Source organism: Poecilia reticulata, chromosome 2 (assembly GCF_904066995.2).
Source record: "Poecilia reticulata chromosome 2, P_reticulata-male-v2, whole genome shotgun sequence".
Classification (NCBI taxonomy): Eukaryota; Metazoa; Chordata; class Actinopteri; order Cyprinodontiformes; family Poeciliidae; genus Poecilia; species Poecilia reticulata.
This window is the reverse complement of record NC_088831.1, coordinates 43,821,608-43,842,989: the sequence shown is the minus strand read 5'-3', so window position 1 is coordinate 43,842,989 and position 21,382 is coordinate 43,821,608. Positions and strand designations below refer to the sequence as shown.

The 21,382-nt window shown below is 42.3% G+C and overlaps 1 protein-coding gene across 3 annotated transcripts in view; it reads right to left on the bottom strand.

The window, feature by feature from the left end:
- Positions 1–21,382, bottom strand: part of tmeff2a (transmembrane protein with EGF-like and two follistatin-like domains 2a) — a 126,007-nt gene that overhangs the window by 1,066 nt on the left and 103,559 nt on the right. For all 3 annotated transcript variants that reach the window (XM_081604701.1, XM_081604700.1, XM_081604702.1), the window contains 4 exons: positions 11,095–11,243; positions 10,035–10,085; positions 9,751–9,868; positions 1,676–1,834 (listed from right to left, as the gene is read on the bottom strand). In XM_081604701.1, the coding sequence (XP_081460827.1) occupies positions 1,676–1,834; positions 9,751–9,868; positions 10,035–10,085; positions 11,095–11,243 (477 nt within the window). The remainder of the gene's footprint in view (positions 1–1,675; positions 1,835–9,750; positions 9,869–10,034; positions 10,086–11,094; positions 11,244–21,382) is intronic.

Here is a 21,382-nt window from a genome sequence, read left to right as displayed (position 1 = left end):
TTGGTAAAACACCATAAGCAATTAAACGCTAATGCTAAGCTAGCATGTTTGTTTTGATTGTATTTACCCAGAATGCCCTGCACTGTAGTCCACGACCTGCCTTTGGAGCGGTCTCTGGTTCGCTTGGCGTTCACATATGCAGTCGAACTGAGTTCACTTCAACCGAACCAGGACCGAGGTTCGTAGGTGGACCAGGGTTTTGGTCTGATTAGCATTCACACCTCCACAAGCAAACCGGACTTCCTAGGCAAACGGACTGGAGTTGGATTAAAGTGGGACAGTACCAATGACCTCCAGGAAAGTGGTTCTGATCAACTATTCGCAGATAGAAAAGCTTCCTGACCTCAGAAAAAAACGTTTAGTCAGTTTCAGCAGAAGACTCTGCATGAGCAAACGAGGTGAGCCGCGTTTTAAAAGGCATTATGTAACCACTGTAAAATACTCACACAAATATATATATATACACAGAGAGAGAGTGTTAGTCAGGAGTGTGTCTGCCTCTGGCTGACCTTAGCAATTTATGACATTTAATAAAATATTTTAAGGGTTTTGGCCGAGGCAGAGGAGGCGCTGAAGGCGTGGAGGGTCTGAGGGGGAGAGTGGGCGGTTAAAGGGTGAGGAGGGACGATAAAGAGGAGACAGTTCATAACGAGTACCGCCGCCGCCGTGCTAACGTTTCCTTCCTGTTTAACAGATCCTTTAAAATACCTGCAGAGGCTTCCTGTCCAACAGGCGGCGCTCACATTCGCAAGAGGTCAAACATCTCGCCTATTCTGTGGGGATTTTTCTGTTTATTTCTGATTCACGTAAAGGACAAACATGTAGCAGCAGAAAAAGGTCACATCTGCGCTTTGACTCTTGTTCCTGACATTCTTCCTTATTGAGGAAAAGGTCCTCCGAAATACCACCACATTATTGTGGACTCCGTCTTCTGAAAAGGACAAAGCGATGAAAACTTTCAGAGTTGACTGCAGGACTCGTTTTCTTTAATACAAGCAACTGAAGTCGACTATTTAAAGGGCCAGTATCGGGTAAAAGACGGTTTCTAGCTTCCCATCATGTCAGAATGTTTTTCCCTCATCAAAAACAAACCTGGAGTGTTGCTTTGATTCTTTCCTGCATGTCAAACTGTGCAGAACCCCTGGGTGGACATAGCCCCGCCTTCGAGGTTCAGCTCCTTCAGACTAGCCAGCAGCAATTAGCAAACACCTGCTGAGCTCATTATAGGAGCTGCTGCTCAGAGCAACTCTGGTAAAAATGTTGTTAAAGGGTTAAAAGAGGAGCCATGTTGGGATGACTTCCTGGAGGCGGAGCAGGATTTTTTAAAGAGACAGAGCCCAATTTTAAGATGTCAAATTACAGAAACAGAAGATTTTTAAAACTGAATTTGAACCAGGAGAAACTAAAACCGCCACTCCAAGAGTTCTGGGTAATTAATTATAGACAAAGATGGTTTATTTTAAATCTTCAATGCAAAATGTAAAGATTTTTATACTGTTTTGGTTTAATTGCTGCTCCGACTGTGTTCTTTCAAAAATTTTTTTGAGTCTTTATGATCCAGTTAATGAATCAATTCCTAAATTAGATGACGATTATATTTCAATAGCCGATCAATCATGATTAATCGTGTCAGCCCTAATGGAAACCCGGCTGTGTGTGTGTGTGTGTGACTCACCTGGTGATGCAGAGCACCACCACGCAGATGATGACCACCTGCAGGGCTCCGATGATGGAGGCGATCAGGACGTAGTGCAGCTTCCCAGAGCCCGGCACCACATACAGCACGTTGTACTCTTTGATGTCACATTTAGGGCCCATGTAGCCTGAGTGACAGCTGAGATCACACACACACACACACACACACACACACACACACACACACACACACACGCATACAGAAGTGAGGGGAAACAGGCAGAGAAGGAAAAGTCAGTGAGCGACAGGTCAATAATTTTCTGCGTTCTAATTGAAACGTTCTCGTTGAATCCAACATGGCGTCTGTTATTTCTCCGTTGCTGTGACTGTTTTGATGAAAGTGAGCGACGGGGAACAAGCAGGGGGCGTCGGTTCACACGGAGAGGCGAGACGTGCGTGATCCTCTCTTTGTTCTGGGCTCCTCGTCCTGATAAAGGAGCTGCAGGCCTACTTAACAGATAAAAGTGGCGCTGAGTATTTCACTCTGAGTACTACAGTGACACTGATTACACAGACTGTCTGCTGCTGACAGCGGCGCTTCCTCCTCTGCTGCCGCTTTTATGAAACCAAAACGTCCAGAGCGAGGCGGTGGAGACGCGTACAAAAGCTTTAAAACAATATGATCTGTCGTTCCAGAATTAGAATCCGACACTGACAGGAAATGTTTGTGTTAATGAGAAAAAGGGAAACTAATCAGAAACACTAGTTCAGCTAAGCTAATGCGCTAAATTCAACCGTGTTGATACCCACCATGTCTCAAAAGAATGTGTAAATTTTGCATGTATTTTTTATTAACATCCACGTAAATGTATTTTTCTGTACAGCTAATTTGCGTATTTATTGTATTCTTGCCATTTGCTCAATAGCTTCCTGAAAAAAATTTATGTTTATATCTTTCTCTATTGTTTGTTTTATTTTGTTCCTGTAAAAGAGAGAACACGAGGAGAGGAAATGGAACTGCTGCCACTTCAAAATAAGAGCTTGAATATAAACATCAAACTACTTGAAGCATTCTTATCCGTCTATAGCTAAAACTTCAACTTCAAATTTTATTCACCTGAACGTTTTCACAACAACCAATTGAATTAGCGCTTTTGAGTGTACTGGGAAACATTTAATTGGGGGAAGCTAAATGCTCTAAATGTTTTCAAAGTTAGCAACAACGCTAAATGAAAAGTAAGCTCCCCTGTTAGCGGATTAGCAGACGTGTTCCCACAACATTAATTATTGTTCCTAGTGATTAAAGACTCTGGTGGAATTAGTGTTGGGCACATTTGCGCTAATGCGGTAGTAGCTGAGCTATTTTAGCGTTTTAGCATCTATGCTAACTTTGAAAAGCACACTTAGCTTCCCTTTATGGATAAGTTCTGAAGCGCTAATTTACGCGCTAATTTAAGTTTCAGTTGTTCAGTTTAGCTTTTCTTCGAAGTCACACTGTTATTAGCAAAACTAAACAAGCGTAAATCTGCGAAAAAGGAAAAAAAGAATCACTTCCTGAAAGCTCAACCATGCTAATTAATAGGAGTGCAATAACACATTTACCCCTTTGGAGGGCGATAAAACATATTTTATGTCGTTATGGTTGAAATTAGCATGTTTAGCGTTACCAGAGCTAGCTTTTAAGCTAGCAGAGCACAGCATCTGCTGTGGAATCCTCTGTGCATGACTCTGATCACGCTATGACCTGTTCATCACGGTGCAGACACGAACGCCGTCTCTCTCCGGCAGAAGCACATGGACTCAGAGACTAATGGAGGTGATCTTTGTTGTCAGACATGAGCTAAAACGGTCCTCCCTTTAACACCCCTCACCAGCTCCTCTTCTCTAGCCGCTCCTGCCGTCTCCGGGGAGGTTGTTACCCACCAACACCTGCGCATCCTTGTTTAGCACAAACACGCACCGTCTCCTTTCCGTTCTCCATCCGCTCCACCTGACAGTGTGTGAGGAAGCGCGGCGCAACCTTGTTCTGTTGGGGACGCTGTGCTGCACACAGACACACACTCATCATTCCCAATCCAGACCGCTCTGCTTTCTGGTCTCATTATTTGGGGGGAAACAACAACTGGGCTGGTTTGGGCAGCCAGCAGGGGGCAGCAGAGATCCTCCGCACGGCCAGCCTGATAATCGCTGCTCAGTATGCAACCAGAAGGTCTGTCTGGGCGAGTCGGGGCGATGGAGGTTACAGACAACGGAGGAGGGACTGAGAGGCGTCAGGACCCCCTGCTGCTGCCATGTGAGGATGGAAATTATTTGAAAGATGCTTCCGCTCGGATTTGTCTGAGTTGTGGGTTTTTAAAGGTCCGTAACATCAATAAGGTCTTAACATCACTGCTATTTATGGATACAATATACTGTACCTGCACTCTGTGCTGGATTACAGCACAGAGTGCTGTTTGTGTTCCTGATATTACAAAGCCAGCCCTTCAAAATAAGAGCTTATTCTCACAAAAGTAAGTATTAATCCATGGCATAGGCAGAGTCGGCCATTTTGGTTCCCTAGGTGAGAGTACGGCTTGGTGATCCCTAAAGCCCCAAACATTTGACTCTGGGTGGGCAGTAAATAAAAGCTACTTTGCTGCATTTTGATTAAACTAAACCAGTTTTTCTGTCGTCCGCTGAGCTCCAACATGTTCTACTGCTAAACCCAAACCCAGCCTGACCAGGAGGAAAACGTTCCTGCAAAACATTCAGTTGTTCTGTTTTTCACCAAAAATCTGATTTGCCAAATATTTTCAGAAGGATGTTTAAATTGGAGAGCTGTTGCCTTGCAGTAAGAAGGTTCTGGGTTTGATTCCCGGTCTTTCTGCATGGAGTCTCCATGTTCTCCCTGTGCATGGTGGGTTTTCTCCGGGTACTCCGGTTTCCTCCCACAGTACAAAAACATGACTGTCAGGTTAATTGGTCTGTCTAAATTGTCCCTAGGTGAGAGTGTGCATGGTTGTGTGTCTCTGTGTTGCCCTGCGACAGACTGGCGACCTGTCCAGGTGACCCCGCCTTTCGCCCGGTACGTTAGCTGGAGAGGAACCAGCAACCCTCCCGACCCCACTGAGGGACAAGGGTGTTAGAAAATGGATGGATGTTTAAATTGGTGTAAAATCATGTTCTTTACTATTTAACTGAAAGCATTTTGATCTTTTCTGTTAACAGCCACATTTTTATTAGAGGTGAGACTTTACATTTTTAATTGAGTTAACCGTAGGATCTATACTTAATTAATCAATCACATATTATGTCTAGAAAATAAGCAACATTTTCAATTCAAAAACCCCTTTTGCTGCTGAAGCATTGAATACATAGATATATGAGCTCAGCAACAAAGATATTTATAGTTTTTAATCTGTTACTCAAGTTATTAAACCACCAGATTGATGCAAAGTAATATTATATTCTATTTCAAGTGTTTCAGGAACCCTGATTATTTATAGAACTTCTTTAGAAAATGTGGATTGACTCGACGTTTATGTATTGTTTGGAGAAGATGACTGCATGCCTTTGTATGAACCAAACACAAATGTCTGGGGAGGAGCAGCATTTTTTCAGGTGGGCCACGGCCCCCTGTTGGCCCCCTTTGGGAACACCACTGCTAAATAATTCTAAGTGTGTTTTTCTGGGCTTAAAATCAGAAAAATAACTGTAGAGAGGCAAAAACCTTTCAGAGTTTACCCTTAACTCTCCTCTTCTTCGCAGACTGAATTATTGTAATACCCAGTCATACTGATTAAATATCAATAAGAGGCGATAACAGAGTTGTATTAATGACGCGACTTCATTTCCCGAATATTTCGCTGTTACTTATTACGTTTTATTGACAAGTGAGAATTAGATACTTGGAGCCAATAAACTGAATGATGCTCAGACAATAACAAAAGCCCCTATAGACAATCACTCTTGCACCAGCAAATGAATTTAAATCAGCGTCACCAATGAATATTTAAAGTGAGGGAGGCGAAAAAGCAGGTATTTATCCAGGTTATCTGTGATCAAAAGTCTGAACAGCTTCATTAAATCCTGACGCTGATCTGAGGCCAGCAGGACAGATATGTTGATAAATCTGATTGGGGAAGATTAGCGCCGCAGCACGGAGTCATTATGCCCAGTAGCTCACTGTGCTTAAAAAAAGGCTTCCTGAAAGCGCTGGAAGCGTTGGACGGCTCGCCGATAAAAACGAGCCTTTCCTGTTTCCTCTCTGCAGAAACGGAGCGGCGTTGCAATGTCAGACAAACAATTGTCTCCATTTTACGATCTGATGTGAGCATTTACGACAGGAAATAAAGAAGTACTAAACCCGGGAACGGCATCGTATAACTGCTAATTAATTCTGCCGTGTAAGCTGTTTCACCAACATTTCCTTATTACTGGACTATCATGGAGAAGTGATCCAGCAGAAAACGATGGAAATCTACAGTCACACTTCCTGCAGATCCGCCGTCCTGCAGGTGAGGCAGCTGACTGATTGATAACACCTGGCTAAAGTCTGCAGGTAAAGGCAGCTGGGACCAATCAGAGCAGGGAGGAAGTGATTCCCCGTCCAGTTGGGATGCAGAACCAGATCCTCGGTTTGGACCTGAGTGGATCCGGTTTGTTTCAGATGATCTTTACGTTTTACGCAATGCTTGTGTTGCTCACTGCCATCTACCAAAGTATTTACTCCCCATGAACTCTGTCACAGTACAAACTTTAAAGGGGAATCTATGAAGTAAAATTCAAATTTTGAATATTTTTGTACTTGTTCTAAGAACACCCCAAGCACTTAAAAAAACTCACCAATAAATAAGTTTATATATGTTGTTGTCTGGAAAACAAACTTTTTCAAAAACTTGCAGAATGTAACTCACAAATCAGCAGGCAGGCACTGCCTTTCACCCAGCAACGCCAGCAGAGTTCCGCCCCGTTACCTAGCAACGCCAGCAGAGTTCCGCCCCGTTACCTAGCAACGCCAGCAGAGTTCCGCCCCGTTACCTAGCAACGCCAGCAGAGTTCCGCCCTGTTACCTAGCAACGCCAGCAGAGTTCCGCCCCGTTACCTAGCAACGCAAGCAGAGTTCCGCCCCGTTACCTAGCAACGCCAGCAGCGTTCCGCCCCGTTACCTAGCAACGCCAGCAGAGTTCTGTTACCCATGTTTGGTCAGCTGGTTTTACCGCTGAATTTGCTGTGAAATGGCTGCTTCACTGCAAAAACACAAAATCTTACCAAGTAATTTTGGGCTAGTTTTTAATGCAAATAACACATTTGAAATAAGACAAATATAAGTTAAAAGTACCTTTTCAGCAAGATATAGGAGTTTGTTTCAAGTCAATAATTTAATATTGATTTTATAAAAAAGAGACGTATTCCACTGCCAGATTATTTCTCTCATAACTAGTCCAGCCCACAAAACATCTGGACTGAGGAAAACTGCTAAAAAATGTTCAAGTGGCGAAACAAACTGTCAGTTTGTGATCTAATGTTTACTACATTAGCTAGAGCTGACACACTTAGCATAAGCTAAGATCATTAGATAGAGCTAACAACTTTAGCTACAGCTAACACCATCAGCTAGACCACTGGCTACAGCAAACACAAGTAGTAGGAACTAATACAAAATCTAAATAAATGCAAGATAATGAATGGATGTTTAAAGTAAGAATGAAGCAGCTTTAAGTTTTTTAACAGAATATTCACGTTTTATGTGAGAAAATGTTTTCCTCCCGATGCTAACCGTAAACAGGAACTGGAGCAAACGGCTTCCTTTTTGGGTTGTCATTTCCAAGTACTTCTCTGCTGACTCTCTCCTCTTCCTCCTCTTCATTTCCTCTCCTCATTTCTGCATTACCTTCTATTTCAACGTTTCTCACTGTGCAAAAACTACTTTTCTGTCTGAATGTAGCTAGCACCATAGCACCTAGCATACATCATCTACCCAGGATGCATTGGAGCATAAACATGGCATCGTCCATGGGACAAATATTTCACTTAAAATGATAAAAACTAAACAGCCTACAGTATTTTTACTGAAACAAAACTAAAACAACAAATTCAAAGTCACCTGAATCCGCTGTGCTGTGAGCCATCTTGCCCAGGTCGTAAACGCATTCAGCTGCTGCCTTGCATTTAGCAGTTATTGGATATTGTCTATCATGTAATATCTGCTGTTTTACCTCATGAGGGACGTTTTAACGTTCCTGCAGACCTTAATGTTCCCCAGCAGAACCCTCCACCGTATCAGAGGTAAAATTTAATTTAGCTTGTGGCTGATCAGCGTCTCCAGTGCCTCCTGATCCGCGTCACGCAGCTCTTTTTTCTGTTTTTTGCACACACGCGAACCAAAGCGGGAGCTGTGATTGCCGACGCCCCCTCAGAAACCCGGATGGTAACGCGTGGGCGCAGGGGGAACACCGGCATCCTCGTTAAGCTGCGAGAACCACAATATGGGATCCGTTTCGGAGCGGAGCGGCTGGTCTTCGCCGTATCGCCTCAGCAGGAGGCGAGCTTTTACACCAACTCCACTCTGCACTTACATTCAGTCAGCATAAACAAGTCTAATTAACTAAGCAAAAGCCTCCAGCTTTTCCAAGCAACTATAAAATTTCACACCTTGTTAGCTTGGTTACATTTCAGGCTTTTATTTTAGTTTGCAGAGAATTTTGTTTCCACTCTGATTAATACGTCACCTTCATAATAATACGGTTTATAAAAGTTACATCAAGATCAGATCCACAGAGCTGAGAAAATGTAAAAAATTTAACAAATTAATAATCAGTACTCTCCATATTAGGCTATTATTGCTCCACTGTTAGTTATCAGAGTGCAGTAAAGATGAAGCTGTAACTCATATCATCTAAGTATCTACAAAGAGTCGTTGTAGATGGTAAAGTTTCCTGTAGCAGTCAGTCTCGTAGTGAATCTGAAAATGCCTCTGACTGAACACAGTCGCTCCTTCTAAACACATACAGTATATTTTCCTTTAATATTTTCCGGTGCTGGGCACACTTCTATTAATGCGCTAACGATGGAGCTAATTTCTCATTAGCGCTTAAGCTAGCTGAAAAGTTTCAGCACATTTAGCTTCCCTTAATTGATTGATAAATCCTAAATGCTAATTTACTTGGTTATTCTGCAACTTTCAGGTGAATCAAGTTCGACATCTGTGTTGAAATTCTGGCCGTCGACTCCCTCCTGTTCTTTAGCATTAGCTTCTCCCAAATTAAAGGTTGATATAGCGCTTTAGCATTTAGCGCACTTAGCTTCCACTAATTTTTCTGAATAAATTATAAAGCGCAAAGTCATAAACATTCTCATGAATAAAATTTAACTGTTGAAGTTTTGGTTATCAATTATTTAAAATTCTTCCAAGTCTCCTCATGCTCTTATTTTGAAGTGAGGGAAGACTGTTTATGCAGCAGTTGGATTTCCTGTTCACTTATTTAATTCTTTCCTACGAAATTCGTTGATCAAATGGCAAATTTACAACATTTACATGAACAAATAACCAGCGGTGTTAACAAAACATGCAAAAATTCACAAACATAAATTGTTCAAGTTCTCCTTGTAACACATGGTTGAAGTTAGCGCTTTAGCATTAGCTTCCACTAAGCACTATGTTAGCGTAGCGCTTCAATGTTATTACTCTAGCATTAGCACAGCTAATGTTTTAGTTGGCTGTGCCCACCTGTGAGGCTTTCCACAAAGCCTCGATTAGAGGTCTTCAACATGGGGGCCGGGACCCCTACAGGGATCCGGAGGTACTGCATGGGGTTTGTGAGATTTCCGATTACACTTTTATTGTATTTTTTAAATTAATTATCATTATTATTATTATTATTATTATTATTATTATTATTATTATTATTATTATTATTATTATTATTTAAAGTTATGTCTGGCATGAATCCAACATATCACAAATTGGTCAAATGAGACACAAAATAAATGCATTTCAATGAACAAAAATTGGTTATGTTAATGTTAAAAGTTCTGCATTTTATGCTAATTAACATAACGGCAGACTGTGGGACGCTCTGTCGCATTACTGCTGTGTGTGTGTGTGTGTGTGTGTGTGTGTGTGTGTGCGTGTACCTGCAGGACGGCTGGGAGACCATGTTGGGGAACTGACAGTCTCCATGGGCGCAGTAGTTCTTGTAGTGATCTGGACAGGGGATGTACAAGCCGCGGGCCTGTCCTGTCCCTGAGTCCTCTGTTCACACACACACACACACACACACACACACACACACACACACACACACACACACACACACACACACACACACACACACACACACACACACACACTCAGCATTCCTAAGTGCACATATGCTGCAGCCACCTGGGCGATCCTCATTTCGACAGGAAGCACTCACCCGTTGTGTGAGGAAAGTGTCCGCCTCCTTTGCTCCCAGTGGTGATGTCGCCTGGAAAGGTCAGAGAAACGTCAGAGCCGGCTCAGGCCGCCATCTTAGCCTCAAACCGATGCAGATTATCATCCCTGCACCTGTCCACCTGACGCCTGAATGCAAACCGCTCTGCTCAGAGGTTAAATATCACCTGTTGTGATGAGCAGAAAGGAGGCCGATCTGCTGCTCACTTCAGAGGGAATAAAAAGTTTTGCAGAAATTTGCTATGAATGAGAATTTTTCTCTAACACACCTCAGAGAAAACAATCGGGTGAGTCCTGAAGGAAAATGCTCAAATAGGTCAACATTTTTCTGATTGTTATGTGTGTTAAATATTAAGGGCTGCGCAATGAGAAACTTGGAGGCGTGCATATTTTTCTATAAATCTGATTCCAGTATCACCCAGAAGCTGCAAAATCTGTAATTTTCATTTGCAAAAATCAAAAACCATGTTAACATCCTGATATCAAAGGGGCAGCATCAAGTAAAAACAACCTCTTCTTTATCCTTATGTCATGTTTAAATGTTACTTTCATCAAAAACAAACCTGGAGTGTTGCTTTGATGTTTACATGCGCGTCTGAGAAATCCCTTAATCTCCATTCAGCTGTTAAAACAGCTGGGTGGACCTGGCTCCGCCTACGAGGCGAAGCTCCTCCCCCTCTCAACTCCTTCAGACTAGCCAGCAGCAATTAGCAAACACCAGCTGAGCTCTTTAGAGGATCTACGTCTGGTAAAAACGTTAAAGCGTAAATAGAGGAGCCATGTTGGGATGACTTCCTGAAGGCGGAGCTTCAGAACGAGCGGGAGTCTCTTAAAGAGACAGAGGTGATAAATGCAGCATTTTTCAGTTACTGGTAATACTGCCCCTTTCAGGAGAATCCACAGAATCAGGGTGTTTTCATTGCTTTTTGTTTCCAAGCGAGCATCTGCTCCTCCAGGCGAGCCGACACCTCCCTCTCTGTGTCTGAGTGTTTTTCCACCTCTCACTGCGACCGCATGCATGCGTCTGTGTGTGAGCGTCGGACCTTGGCAGCGGCCCAGGTACTTGACTTCGATGCGCTCCTGCTTCTGGCAGGACTCCTCCTTCACCTGGCAGGGGTTGTCGTAGGAGCGTCCGTCGGAGGCGCACACCGGGTTGAAGCTGATGTGAGAGCAGTCGATGTTGCAGACGCACCTGGAGAGCAAGAAATCATGTTAGAGCTCCGCTCTTTTCTGCTCCTTTCCGCGCTGACGCATCTTTAAAAGGATGAATTTGGATTCTGCAGAGTGTTTTGACTGTGAGGTTGAAAGCGTAAGAGGGGAAAAGCAGCACAGCTTGAACTCAGGCAGTACTTTGGACCCCGTTTCAGCTCTTTCAGGTTTCACACAATACGGAAAAACGAATTTAACTCTGCAAAGAGGGTCCAGTTGCACCAGAGGGCTGACAGACAAATGGTGTTCGGAAAGCAATTAACGATGAAAGAACCTGCGATAACAGAGCTGTACAGTTTAACTTTGGGACAAAGAGTGGTCACTCAACTTCTAACTTTTATTTTAGATAACATAATGAAAAGTCCAAATGGAAAATACCGTGAAGGATTATAATGTAACGGTGCAAAATGGGTTGAAAAATCACTGAAGAGCTGCAAAGAAGGAGGGAAATGCATAATTACACCCCAAAACACTGCAGGCTCATTAAAAGACAACAATGTTTTAAGCATGAAATAAATATTGAACGTAAATCAGCAAATATAGTTTTATTTGGTTTTCAAAGTAGATAAATCCGGCACTTTTTGGACAAAAAAATCCTTAACTCTGGAATTCATTATGTAAGCAGGGAGTTAGCAGTAGGACTACGGGTGTTGTTTGTGAGCATAATGTTTATTTAGTTTTCATAAATTTCCTATTATCCTGTACAGGATACAAGGATACTTATATTTGTATGCTAAGTGCTAAAGCCTTAGCACAACAATTTTAAGATTAACAGAAAAATTACAGCTTGTTGAAATAGTCGAGCATTTCCTGAATATTTATTGATAAACTTTCGCTACAGATGGCTGACGGGAGTTTGTGGAGCGTGGCAGATGGTGTCCAGTGGACGGATTATGTGGAGAAAAATGAGACTTACACAATTACTGCCGGCTTGACCAGCTGGGCCACAGCAGTAGAGGGACAAATAACAACGAAAAACATTTACAGAACAACTCAGAACCACTTTTTCCTCGATCTCTGACGGCTACGCTACGCAGACTCGTTACCATAGCAACTGATAACAACGCCGCGTTATGTAACGGGACGAAACACTAAAAAAAGACTCAAACATTTCCCACACAGAACGTTCAGCCCGTTACAGTTTTATGTTTTTAGGCTTGATGTTTATTTTGCAATTATTAACAAGTGATTGGGGAGATTAGCTGCTAATGCTAGTAGCTAAGCTAACACAGCGGCGGTTTCCTTGGAGATCATTTATATCCTTCCATAAAATCCTGTCATTTCTTAATTTTTAAGTTTTAGCTACAAACAACTTTAGTACACCATGTGGTTTTTGCTGACGTTTCAGGGAGGAACACACTCGTCTTTTAGCGACGCCTGCGTTTATGAATGTGTGTGTGTGTGTTTTGAAATGTGCACACTGACTGTTGTGTTAGACCTGATCAGCAGAAATTACAGCCGTCCCCTGACAGAAAGCCTGATTCTGTAATTATAACTGTCACTGCTCTCCGAGCGCCGCGGTAACGCTACGTTTGCATACACGCCCCCGTGGGCGCCCGACCTCACTCACTCACTCACTCACACACACACACACACACACACACACACACACACACCTACACAGACACACACACACTCACACACACACCTACACAGACACACACCTACACAGACACACACCTACACAGACACACGGCAGGACGTCTGGAAAACCAGAAAGGTAAAATCATAACAGCCTTTAAATTGAAAACACACTTTCCAACAGACGGTTTTACAGAGTTGAGACCAGAAAGAGTCTTAATCCAGAGAAAACACGGCTTTGCACTGCTGACCAGTTATTAATAATAACAACAATAATAATAATAGCTTTTTAAATCAACTTTCTAAGCTTTATATATATATGTATATATTGTCTGTCCAGATCCAGACAGACAAAATGGAGAACGTTTATGTTCATGCTCTTATTTTGAAGTGCTTACGGAGAAGTTCATGTTTTCTGTCCTCACCCCCACCTCTCAAAATCCTGAGATTGAAATCAGAATTCTGAAAAAGAAATCAGAATTCTGAAAAAGGTCAGATTAAGGTCAGATTTATGAGATAAAAATACAAATTCTGATGAAAAACGACAAAATCCTGAGATCGAAATCCAAATTATTTCTATTCAGCGGTTCTAATCCTCGTCCATACAAATCAAAGCGACCAACGTCAAAGAAACAAATTTCACCAAAAATTAAGAATAGATGACAAGCCACAGCTTCATCACCATCATCATCATCATCATCTGTATGTTTTCATGCGCTTTAATCCCATCACAGAGGAGCTTTCCATCCTCAGAGCCTCCATACATGTTTAATCAGGCCTCTCACTGTCTCCACAATAGGCATGGTACCACCTGACTGCAGTGGGCCATCACACACACACACGAACACACCGACACACACGCACGCACGCACGCACGCACACACACACACACACACACACACGCACACACACACACGCGCGGTTGGGACACGAGTCGCCTGGTGATAATCCGTGTTTCAGCAGCACCTTCTTCGCTCCCATTCCTCTGCATGTTCGTGGGTCGGTACGGAGAGGTGGGGGGTGTTAAACGGGCGTTATCGGAGCGTGGATGTGTAGAAAAGCACCGTGTGTGTGTGTGTGCGCGCGTGTGTGTGAGTACAGTTCCTTAGCAGGATGTGTCGTATTGATTAGTTCCCTGTGATTTCCCTGCAATCAAAGCCTCCCTCCTCCCCCGACGGTCTGCAGACTCCCAGCTAAAAAAAAGGCAGCTTTACGCGCATTTCAGCCGCGTTTCACATGCCAACACACACCGAGCAGCGAAGCCGGCGTCTCCCACTAACCGCTCCGTGTTGTGTACGCAAACCCAGTTGCAACTGAACACTGCATTGATTTTATTTTTATAATCCTCTGCCTCAAATTTCACTGTAATCCTGTGGAAAACTGAGCGAGAGAAAAGAGAGAGACGCAGCAAAACGGGAGGGAAAAGCAGGAGAAGGTGAATAGAAACTATCCGATAAACACCCACCGTGACATGCGGGTGAATGCTGCTGCTTGGCTGTGTGACGTTAGACTCTAGCAGTCCAGGGACTATTGATGGAAAACAGCATGGCAGAGAAAAGGAGCAGAACCGGAATCGGTTCGATTGGGACCAAAGCTGGAACGTTTGTTACATTTCCAGCTGCTGCGGTTCTCTTTCTCTCTGCTCTGAGTCAAACCAACCTGTTCCCCTCCTGGCCTGTGGGGGCGCTGCACCAAGTACCACTGAAGGAAACGACACAAAAACCTCTGAAGACACAGAGCGCAACAAAATTAAAACAAAAATGGCGTCAGATTTTAGCAGTTGTAGGATTTATGTTTAGTTTTTGGTTCAAGACCATGAGCCATTTCTCCAGCTAATGCTAGGCTAACACGCTTGTTTTGGTTGTATTTACCCAGAATGCCCTGCGTTATAGTCCACTTCCTGCTTTATGAGCGGTCTCCGGTCCGCTTGGCGTCCACATATGCATTCAAACCAAACCAGATTTAACTTCAACCAAACCGAGACTAAGGTTTGGAGATGGACCAGAGGTCAATCAGCATCCACACCTCTGGAAACGAACCGGACTTTATAGACAAACTGGCTGCAGTTGGAATAAAATAACAATAAAGGTAAATTCTTGGCTCGATCGAAATGAACACCTTAATTAACTAAATGAGAAAAACCACAGCGTTCTCCTTCTTTAGGAGCCGAATAGGTTGTGGGCTCTCAGTGTCATCGCTTCTCTGTCAGAACATATTTTCTCTCTCTGGGTTTCACTGGAGGAAAACCTCCATCAGGTTCTGCAGCGTCGTCATCATTTCGCCTGTTATCTGAAGCAGACGTCGACACTGAATCACTGAAATCTGCTTTTCTGAAAACATCTGCGCATGGAGAAAATGTTGCAGCCTGGATTTTATTAAAGATAATTATTATCCCTCATCTCCCAGGAACCACTGTAATCAGCATAAGACCCAATTTTAATGCCATCAGGGACACACGCCGCTGTTTATCGCTGGTGGGAAAAAAAAACCATAAAGCAGCAATTTTGTTGCAGCTCCTGCAGCATAATGAACACACAAAGCAAAGGCCGGCATGATTAGAGGAGTGGTGTCCAAACTTTCTGAACAGAGGGTCAAAATCCCCAAGTTGAAAGTATTTACAGGACCGAAGTTTTCTTTTTTTGCCCAAATGTCAAACGTAAAATAATATTATTGGTGAATTATTTCTAACTTACCTGAGCAACAATTAAATAAGCATAATATTTTTTTTTACATTTGCCGTACTCTTCATAGTTATTTAATTCTCTAGGCTAATTATTTTCCATTTTGCTGGTCTATAAAACTGTTTCAGGTCATAAACCATTAGAATGAAACCTGGAGATGTTGGCATGAATTCAGCAAAGGGAAGAATAACAGAACGACTCAAAAACACTCGTATTCTTCCTTTTTCTCGCCCTCTTGGGTCGGCTACGCTACACGCAGACCTGTTGCCGTAGCAACTGACAACAACGCCACTCCACGTTTCAGGATTCAGCACCAAATGACACCCAGACATTTCTCACAGAGGACATTTAAGGTTTGACGTTTATTTTGCGATTATTAACAACTGAACACCATGGCAGATTATTAGCTACTAGCTAATTTAGATGAGTTCATTTGAACACAGTCTGCTGATGATGCGTCAGATCAGAGTTGGCGTGTGAGTCGTCTTTATGTTCATCTGAACCGAAACACACAGAGTTCCACAGCACATCTACATGTTAAGGTCGTCATAGCCAAGCTAGCATAGCTGATCTCCTTCCCTCTCCCTCGATGTCGTTTTCTTGATCAAAACTTCTTCCTGATCTTTTTATCTAGTTTTTGTAGTGGAGGCAATTAGAAGCAAAGCACAGCGCGTCCCTTTTTCTTTTATACATCGCATAAGATTTGGTGTGCTATGTTGACAGCTTGACAGCTAAAACCGATGCTAGCCATCGTCGGGGAGCTGCTCTTTGGATTTTGTGCGCCGCAACGGGTCTGTGAAATATTTGTAAAATGAGAATTTCCTTCTTTGCCGGGTTTTGTATAGTGCATTGGTTTGTGTGACCAAGTCGAGCAAGATTTTTGGTAAAATGTGGCACAAGTTGCTACAAAATGACAATAAAAGCACAAAGAAAAAAGCTAATAAAAAATTAGTTGTGTTTTACTTCATGTTTTATGTTTAAGAAGATTTAAAGTTTTTATAATGAAAGCCTCATCCCAAAAAATTACAGAAAGTGTCAGAGGACCAAATCTGTACCATTGTAAAGTAGAAATGATTCAAAGGGCCACTAATGGCCCTGGAGCCACACTTTGGGCACCCCTGGTGCAGAGTGAAACAAGTTTTAGAAATCCTGATCCTTTCCATAAACGGTCCAGGAAGCTGCTGAGAAGCGGCAAAGTTTTAAATTTTGACTTAATTCCCAGTTTTTTTTTAACGCATCGTTTCAAACTGAGCAGGAAAACGTGGAAAATAAGCGGCGGTTCAAAGCGGCGCTGGAAGACGGAGATCAATGCGAGACTGTTCAGGTTTCAGATGCGACACGACTTCAGGGTGAAGCTCAGAGGGAAAAACGATCAGATGTGTTTGTTTGTCTGCAGCGGCGGGGGGATAACTCCTTCTGAGGTGTCACTGCCAGGTGAGCGCCTCCAAATATAGAAATTCAATTTGTAGTAAGCAAAGTTTTATTGTAGCTGCAGTAAGAAATAAATGAATGTCTGGGGACGAGTGCTGCGCTCCAGCTGTGTTGATTTAAACATCATGTTTCTCCGGCGCTCCTCCGTGGATCTTCTTCTCTGTTTTTTATTTTCTGCCTCACCTGAGGGCTGTCTGTGCAGAGAAGTTTGATTTCAGTTCGCTTCAGGTCTGCTCATCCTGAACCAATCAACAATCCGCCTGGCGCCAGAAACCAGCCGCCATTTCTTCTTCTATCTGGAGATTTTCTACACTTCCACCGGTGTTACAGTTAATTAGCTTTCCAGGTCGACTGAGTCTAAACCTGCTTGTACCATCAGCAGGAAAACAGCCTGTTAGCCAACACATTAAACCAAACACTCAGCTCCACCTTCACACACAATCAGCCAGTCAGAACTGCACCGGAGTAAAAGCAATGGTATCAAAAAAACTGAGAATTTATTAAAGACAATTTTGGTGCTACTAGACTTTCCTAACAAGTCAACCACTTCCAGATGTACAACTAGCACATTATTAAAGTTTATTTTAAAAAGCAGTCAGAATAGCTAATGCTGAAGGAACGCCGCTGACTAAAAGTTAGCTGCGCTAGTTCTGCTAATGCTAAAGCGCTACACCAACATGGTGTTTAGTTGAAGCTAATGCTACACCGCTAACTTCAGATTTAAATGATATCTGCCCTTTAAAGAAATGACATTATGCTCTTTTTCATCGCTTTCAGCTGCTATGTTTGTTTTTATTCCTGTTTGTTTTTTAAATAGTTTTTGGTGAAAATAATATGAGAGGAACTGGAACTGCAGCGTAAAAAAAGCCTTGAACTACTTCAAAATAAGAGCATGAATATAAACGGTAAATGCTTTAAGGATTTTTAACCAAAACTTAAACAGAGATGTTGAACTTTATTCAGCTGAAAGCTCACAAACAGCCAAATCAACTCATGGAGAAGAAGGGCCGTAACAGAGACAAACGGTTAGCTCTGAATGCTAAAACACACAGCAAATGTCCACATCTCCCATTAGGAGTTATAAAAACACAAACAGCAGCCCCAGAAAGCAGACTGGACAGCAGCTTTCCATCCTCCAACCTGGCGTTTTTATTTTAAATCCACTTAAACATCCAGAGAAACGTCTTGGACACATCTGTGGGTCTGAACCTCAGGAGGTCCGGCAGCCGCTTCCACACCCGCCAAGCAACCTCCTTTAATTCCATCAACAATGATGGCCGCTATTGATGGGTTTGAAAGCATAGATTTTTGTGGGTAATTACAGTTTTACACCACAAATGGATCTAAATGGGATTTTGTGACACTCTATTGATCCCTCTGGGGCAAATTAGTGTTTTTCTTGCCCGCTGCTCGCCTCCAGAGAATAGGAGCTGTAGAAGGGCGGCGTGCAGATAAAGGCTGCGAAGCGTTCTGCCAAATGAGGTTCACTCAGCGCTGCGGTATCTTCGCCACAACACTCAGGACATTTTTCTTTATCTGAATCCATGAAGCAAGAGACGGAAAAATATTCATTTTCTGGTGAATCACAAATGATGACGAATGGAATCAATAATACTTTGGGGAGAGAATGGGCTGAAATGACAATTTTCTCCTGACCAGGCATAACCTTTTATTATAGCAGGCAAACACGGGTTATTTCATGCTGTCAAAATGGATAAACATAAGAATTAGGTTTTAAAGTAAGGACTTCTAAAGTGGGGCTCCATTGTGGTGCAGCTGCAATAAGATGTTTGAATGTTGCCTGGGTGACATTCTCTCCCAGTACTACACAGCTCAGAAGGTTAACTGGTCTCTATAAACTGTCCTTTTTCACAAAATGGGCAAAATTCGCACAGAAACATGAAGATACAACCCTAAATAATCTATTTTATCTAAATAAGCTGCCCCTTTCCAGGCTGCAGAGCGATCCACTCCACCATGTTAGAACATTTTAGTAGTTTGACAGCAGAGATACAATTATCTATCGGTGCAGAAACCTTTTACTCTCAAACTGATTAAAATATGTCAACAATGGTAGATTTGTTGAGCCAGAAAACGTTATCACAACATGAATGAACAAATGTTATAAACAAGGTCTCAAGGTAGTTAGCAGGTTAGCTAACGCTATGCTAAAAACGTAACTGAATGTGTTCCTTAAAACAAAAATGGGAAAAACAACGCCAAGTGGTTCAGTTATGTCCTCAAGGAGCTAAAAGCTAGCACACAGTGCTAACATTAACATGCCTTTCTTACAGCTCGCCCTCAAGATAGACGCCAGCAGCCATTGTGCACTATATCAGAGTAAAGACAATGGCATCAACCTGATGGGGTTCGCCATGCTAACCCCATAACACGTAGGAAAAACATTAGATCCACTAAAACGCTGTGATGATATTCAGCGTACGCTAAAGCGCTAAAGGACTAAATTCTTCTGTCAGCTTAATTTGTTTACTTGTTGAAGAGAGGAAGTGGAACTGCTGCACCCACTTCAAAATAAAAGCATAAATATAAATGTCAAGCTACTTGAAGAATTCTTAGCAACCAGTCACCGATTTTATTCAACTGAAATCTACAAAACAGCCAAGTTAATTAGCGCTTCAGAATTTACCTAGGAATAAGTTATGGGAAGCTACATGTGCTCAATGTTTTCAAAGGTAGCAAAAATGCTAAAGTGTGCTATCAACATGGTTTTTAGCTGAAGCTAATGTTAATGAAGAAACAGTTAAAGGCCACATTTTCAACACCAATGTTTAGAAAGACACTCAACTAACTTAGCAGTTTAGAATTTATCTGGAAATTTATGGGTTGTTTTCAAAGTTAGCAAAAATGCTAGGACGCTACATCAGCATCATATTTAGCTGAAGCTAATGCTAACGAAGAAACAGTCAAAAGCCAAAAATTCAACACAGATGTTTAGAAACACACTCAACTAAGTTAGCAGTTTAGAATTTATCTGGAAATGTATGGGTTGTTTTCAAAGTTAGCAAAAATGCTAGGACGCTACATCAGCATCATATTTAGCTGAAGCTAATGCTAACGAAGAAACAGTCAAAAGCCAAAAATTCAACACAGATGTTTAGAAACACACTCAACTAAGTTAGCAGTTTAGAATTTATCTGGAAATGTATGGGTTGTTTACAAATTTAGCAAAAATGCTAGGACATCAGCATCATATTTAGCTGAAGCTAATGCTATCGAAGAAACAGTCAAAAGCCAAAAATTCAACACAGATGTTTAGAAAGACACTCAAGTAAGTTAGTGCTATAGAATTTATGTGCAAAAATTGATTTATGGGAATCTTAGTGTCCTGAATGTTTACAAAATTAGCTAAAGTCTATTAGCCAATTAGCGGGTCTGTGACCACTACTGTGGATAATGAACCCAAACACATCAAGACTGGTTTTAGAACAGATGAAGCAGGTTAATATGACACTAACGCCTCCCTAAAACCCAAACTTCAACCTTCCGCGATTTAAATACAAACCACTTAAATAATATCTACCAAGAGGCGGCTGGATATCGATCCAGAGGTTTGCTGATGGCTAGCATAGCTTTCATTGGTGGTATGGATATATCTGAGCCGCTGCTGAGCAGGTAGCACCGCAGTCTGAGCTCCCAGTTCCTCTTTACAAACGGCTGCAGCTGTAAGCCGTGTAATCATTCCACCGTGTCAAAGGAACGTTTCAAATAAATCATTAAAAGAAAGAAATTAGACATTCTTGGCCATGATGAGTGGATGCATATTTCTGACCAGAGCAGATTAAAGCGCAGCCTGGATTTCCAAGCAGGGATTGCAGATAGCGCTCTGGAAGTTAATTACTCTCTTTGGAAAAACCCATTTAAGCAGAACAAAAAGCTAAAACACCCCTTTGAAACTAATAATTGCCCATTCAGGCACCAACAGAAATGCTGCATTCCTCCTTTAAAAGTTGCTTTAAGAACTAAACTGTTTATTAATGTGGGCTGTTTGTGTAAAAATAAGACGGTTTTTGATTGCAGCCACCTCTCTCCAATCACGGCGTGATTAACTGACAGCGTGTTTGATTAAAACCAGCTGCAGCCTGATTGGACTAACCTGTCATTTTAATCAAAACAGCCTCGCGCTGCAGCCGCCCGCCGCTGGTGCCGTTTCAGGGAAATCACCCGCCGTCGGGTCGCAATTACCTCCCCGATTATCCACCACAAACCTTCACATCAACACACCTCGGGGCTTTTAAAGATTAAACACTCGTAGTTTCGCTTTTACACAAGGAGACGCTGAAATATTCATGTCCGTTATAATATTTATGTCAAATCCGATTTTCTAAATGCTATTGACTTGCTCTCTTGTGTGTAAATGTCTTTATTTCAGGTAAGATCGAGGCTCCATTTTCTTCGGCGTTTCAGTTTT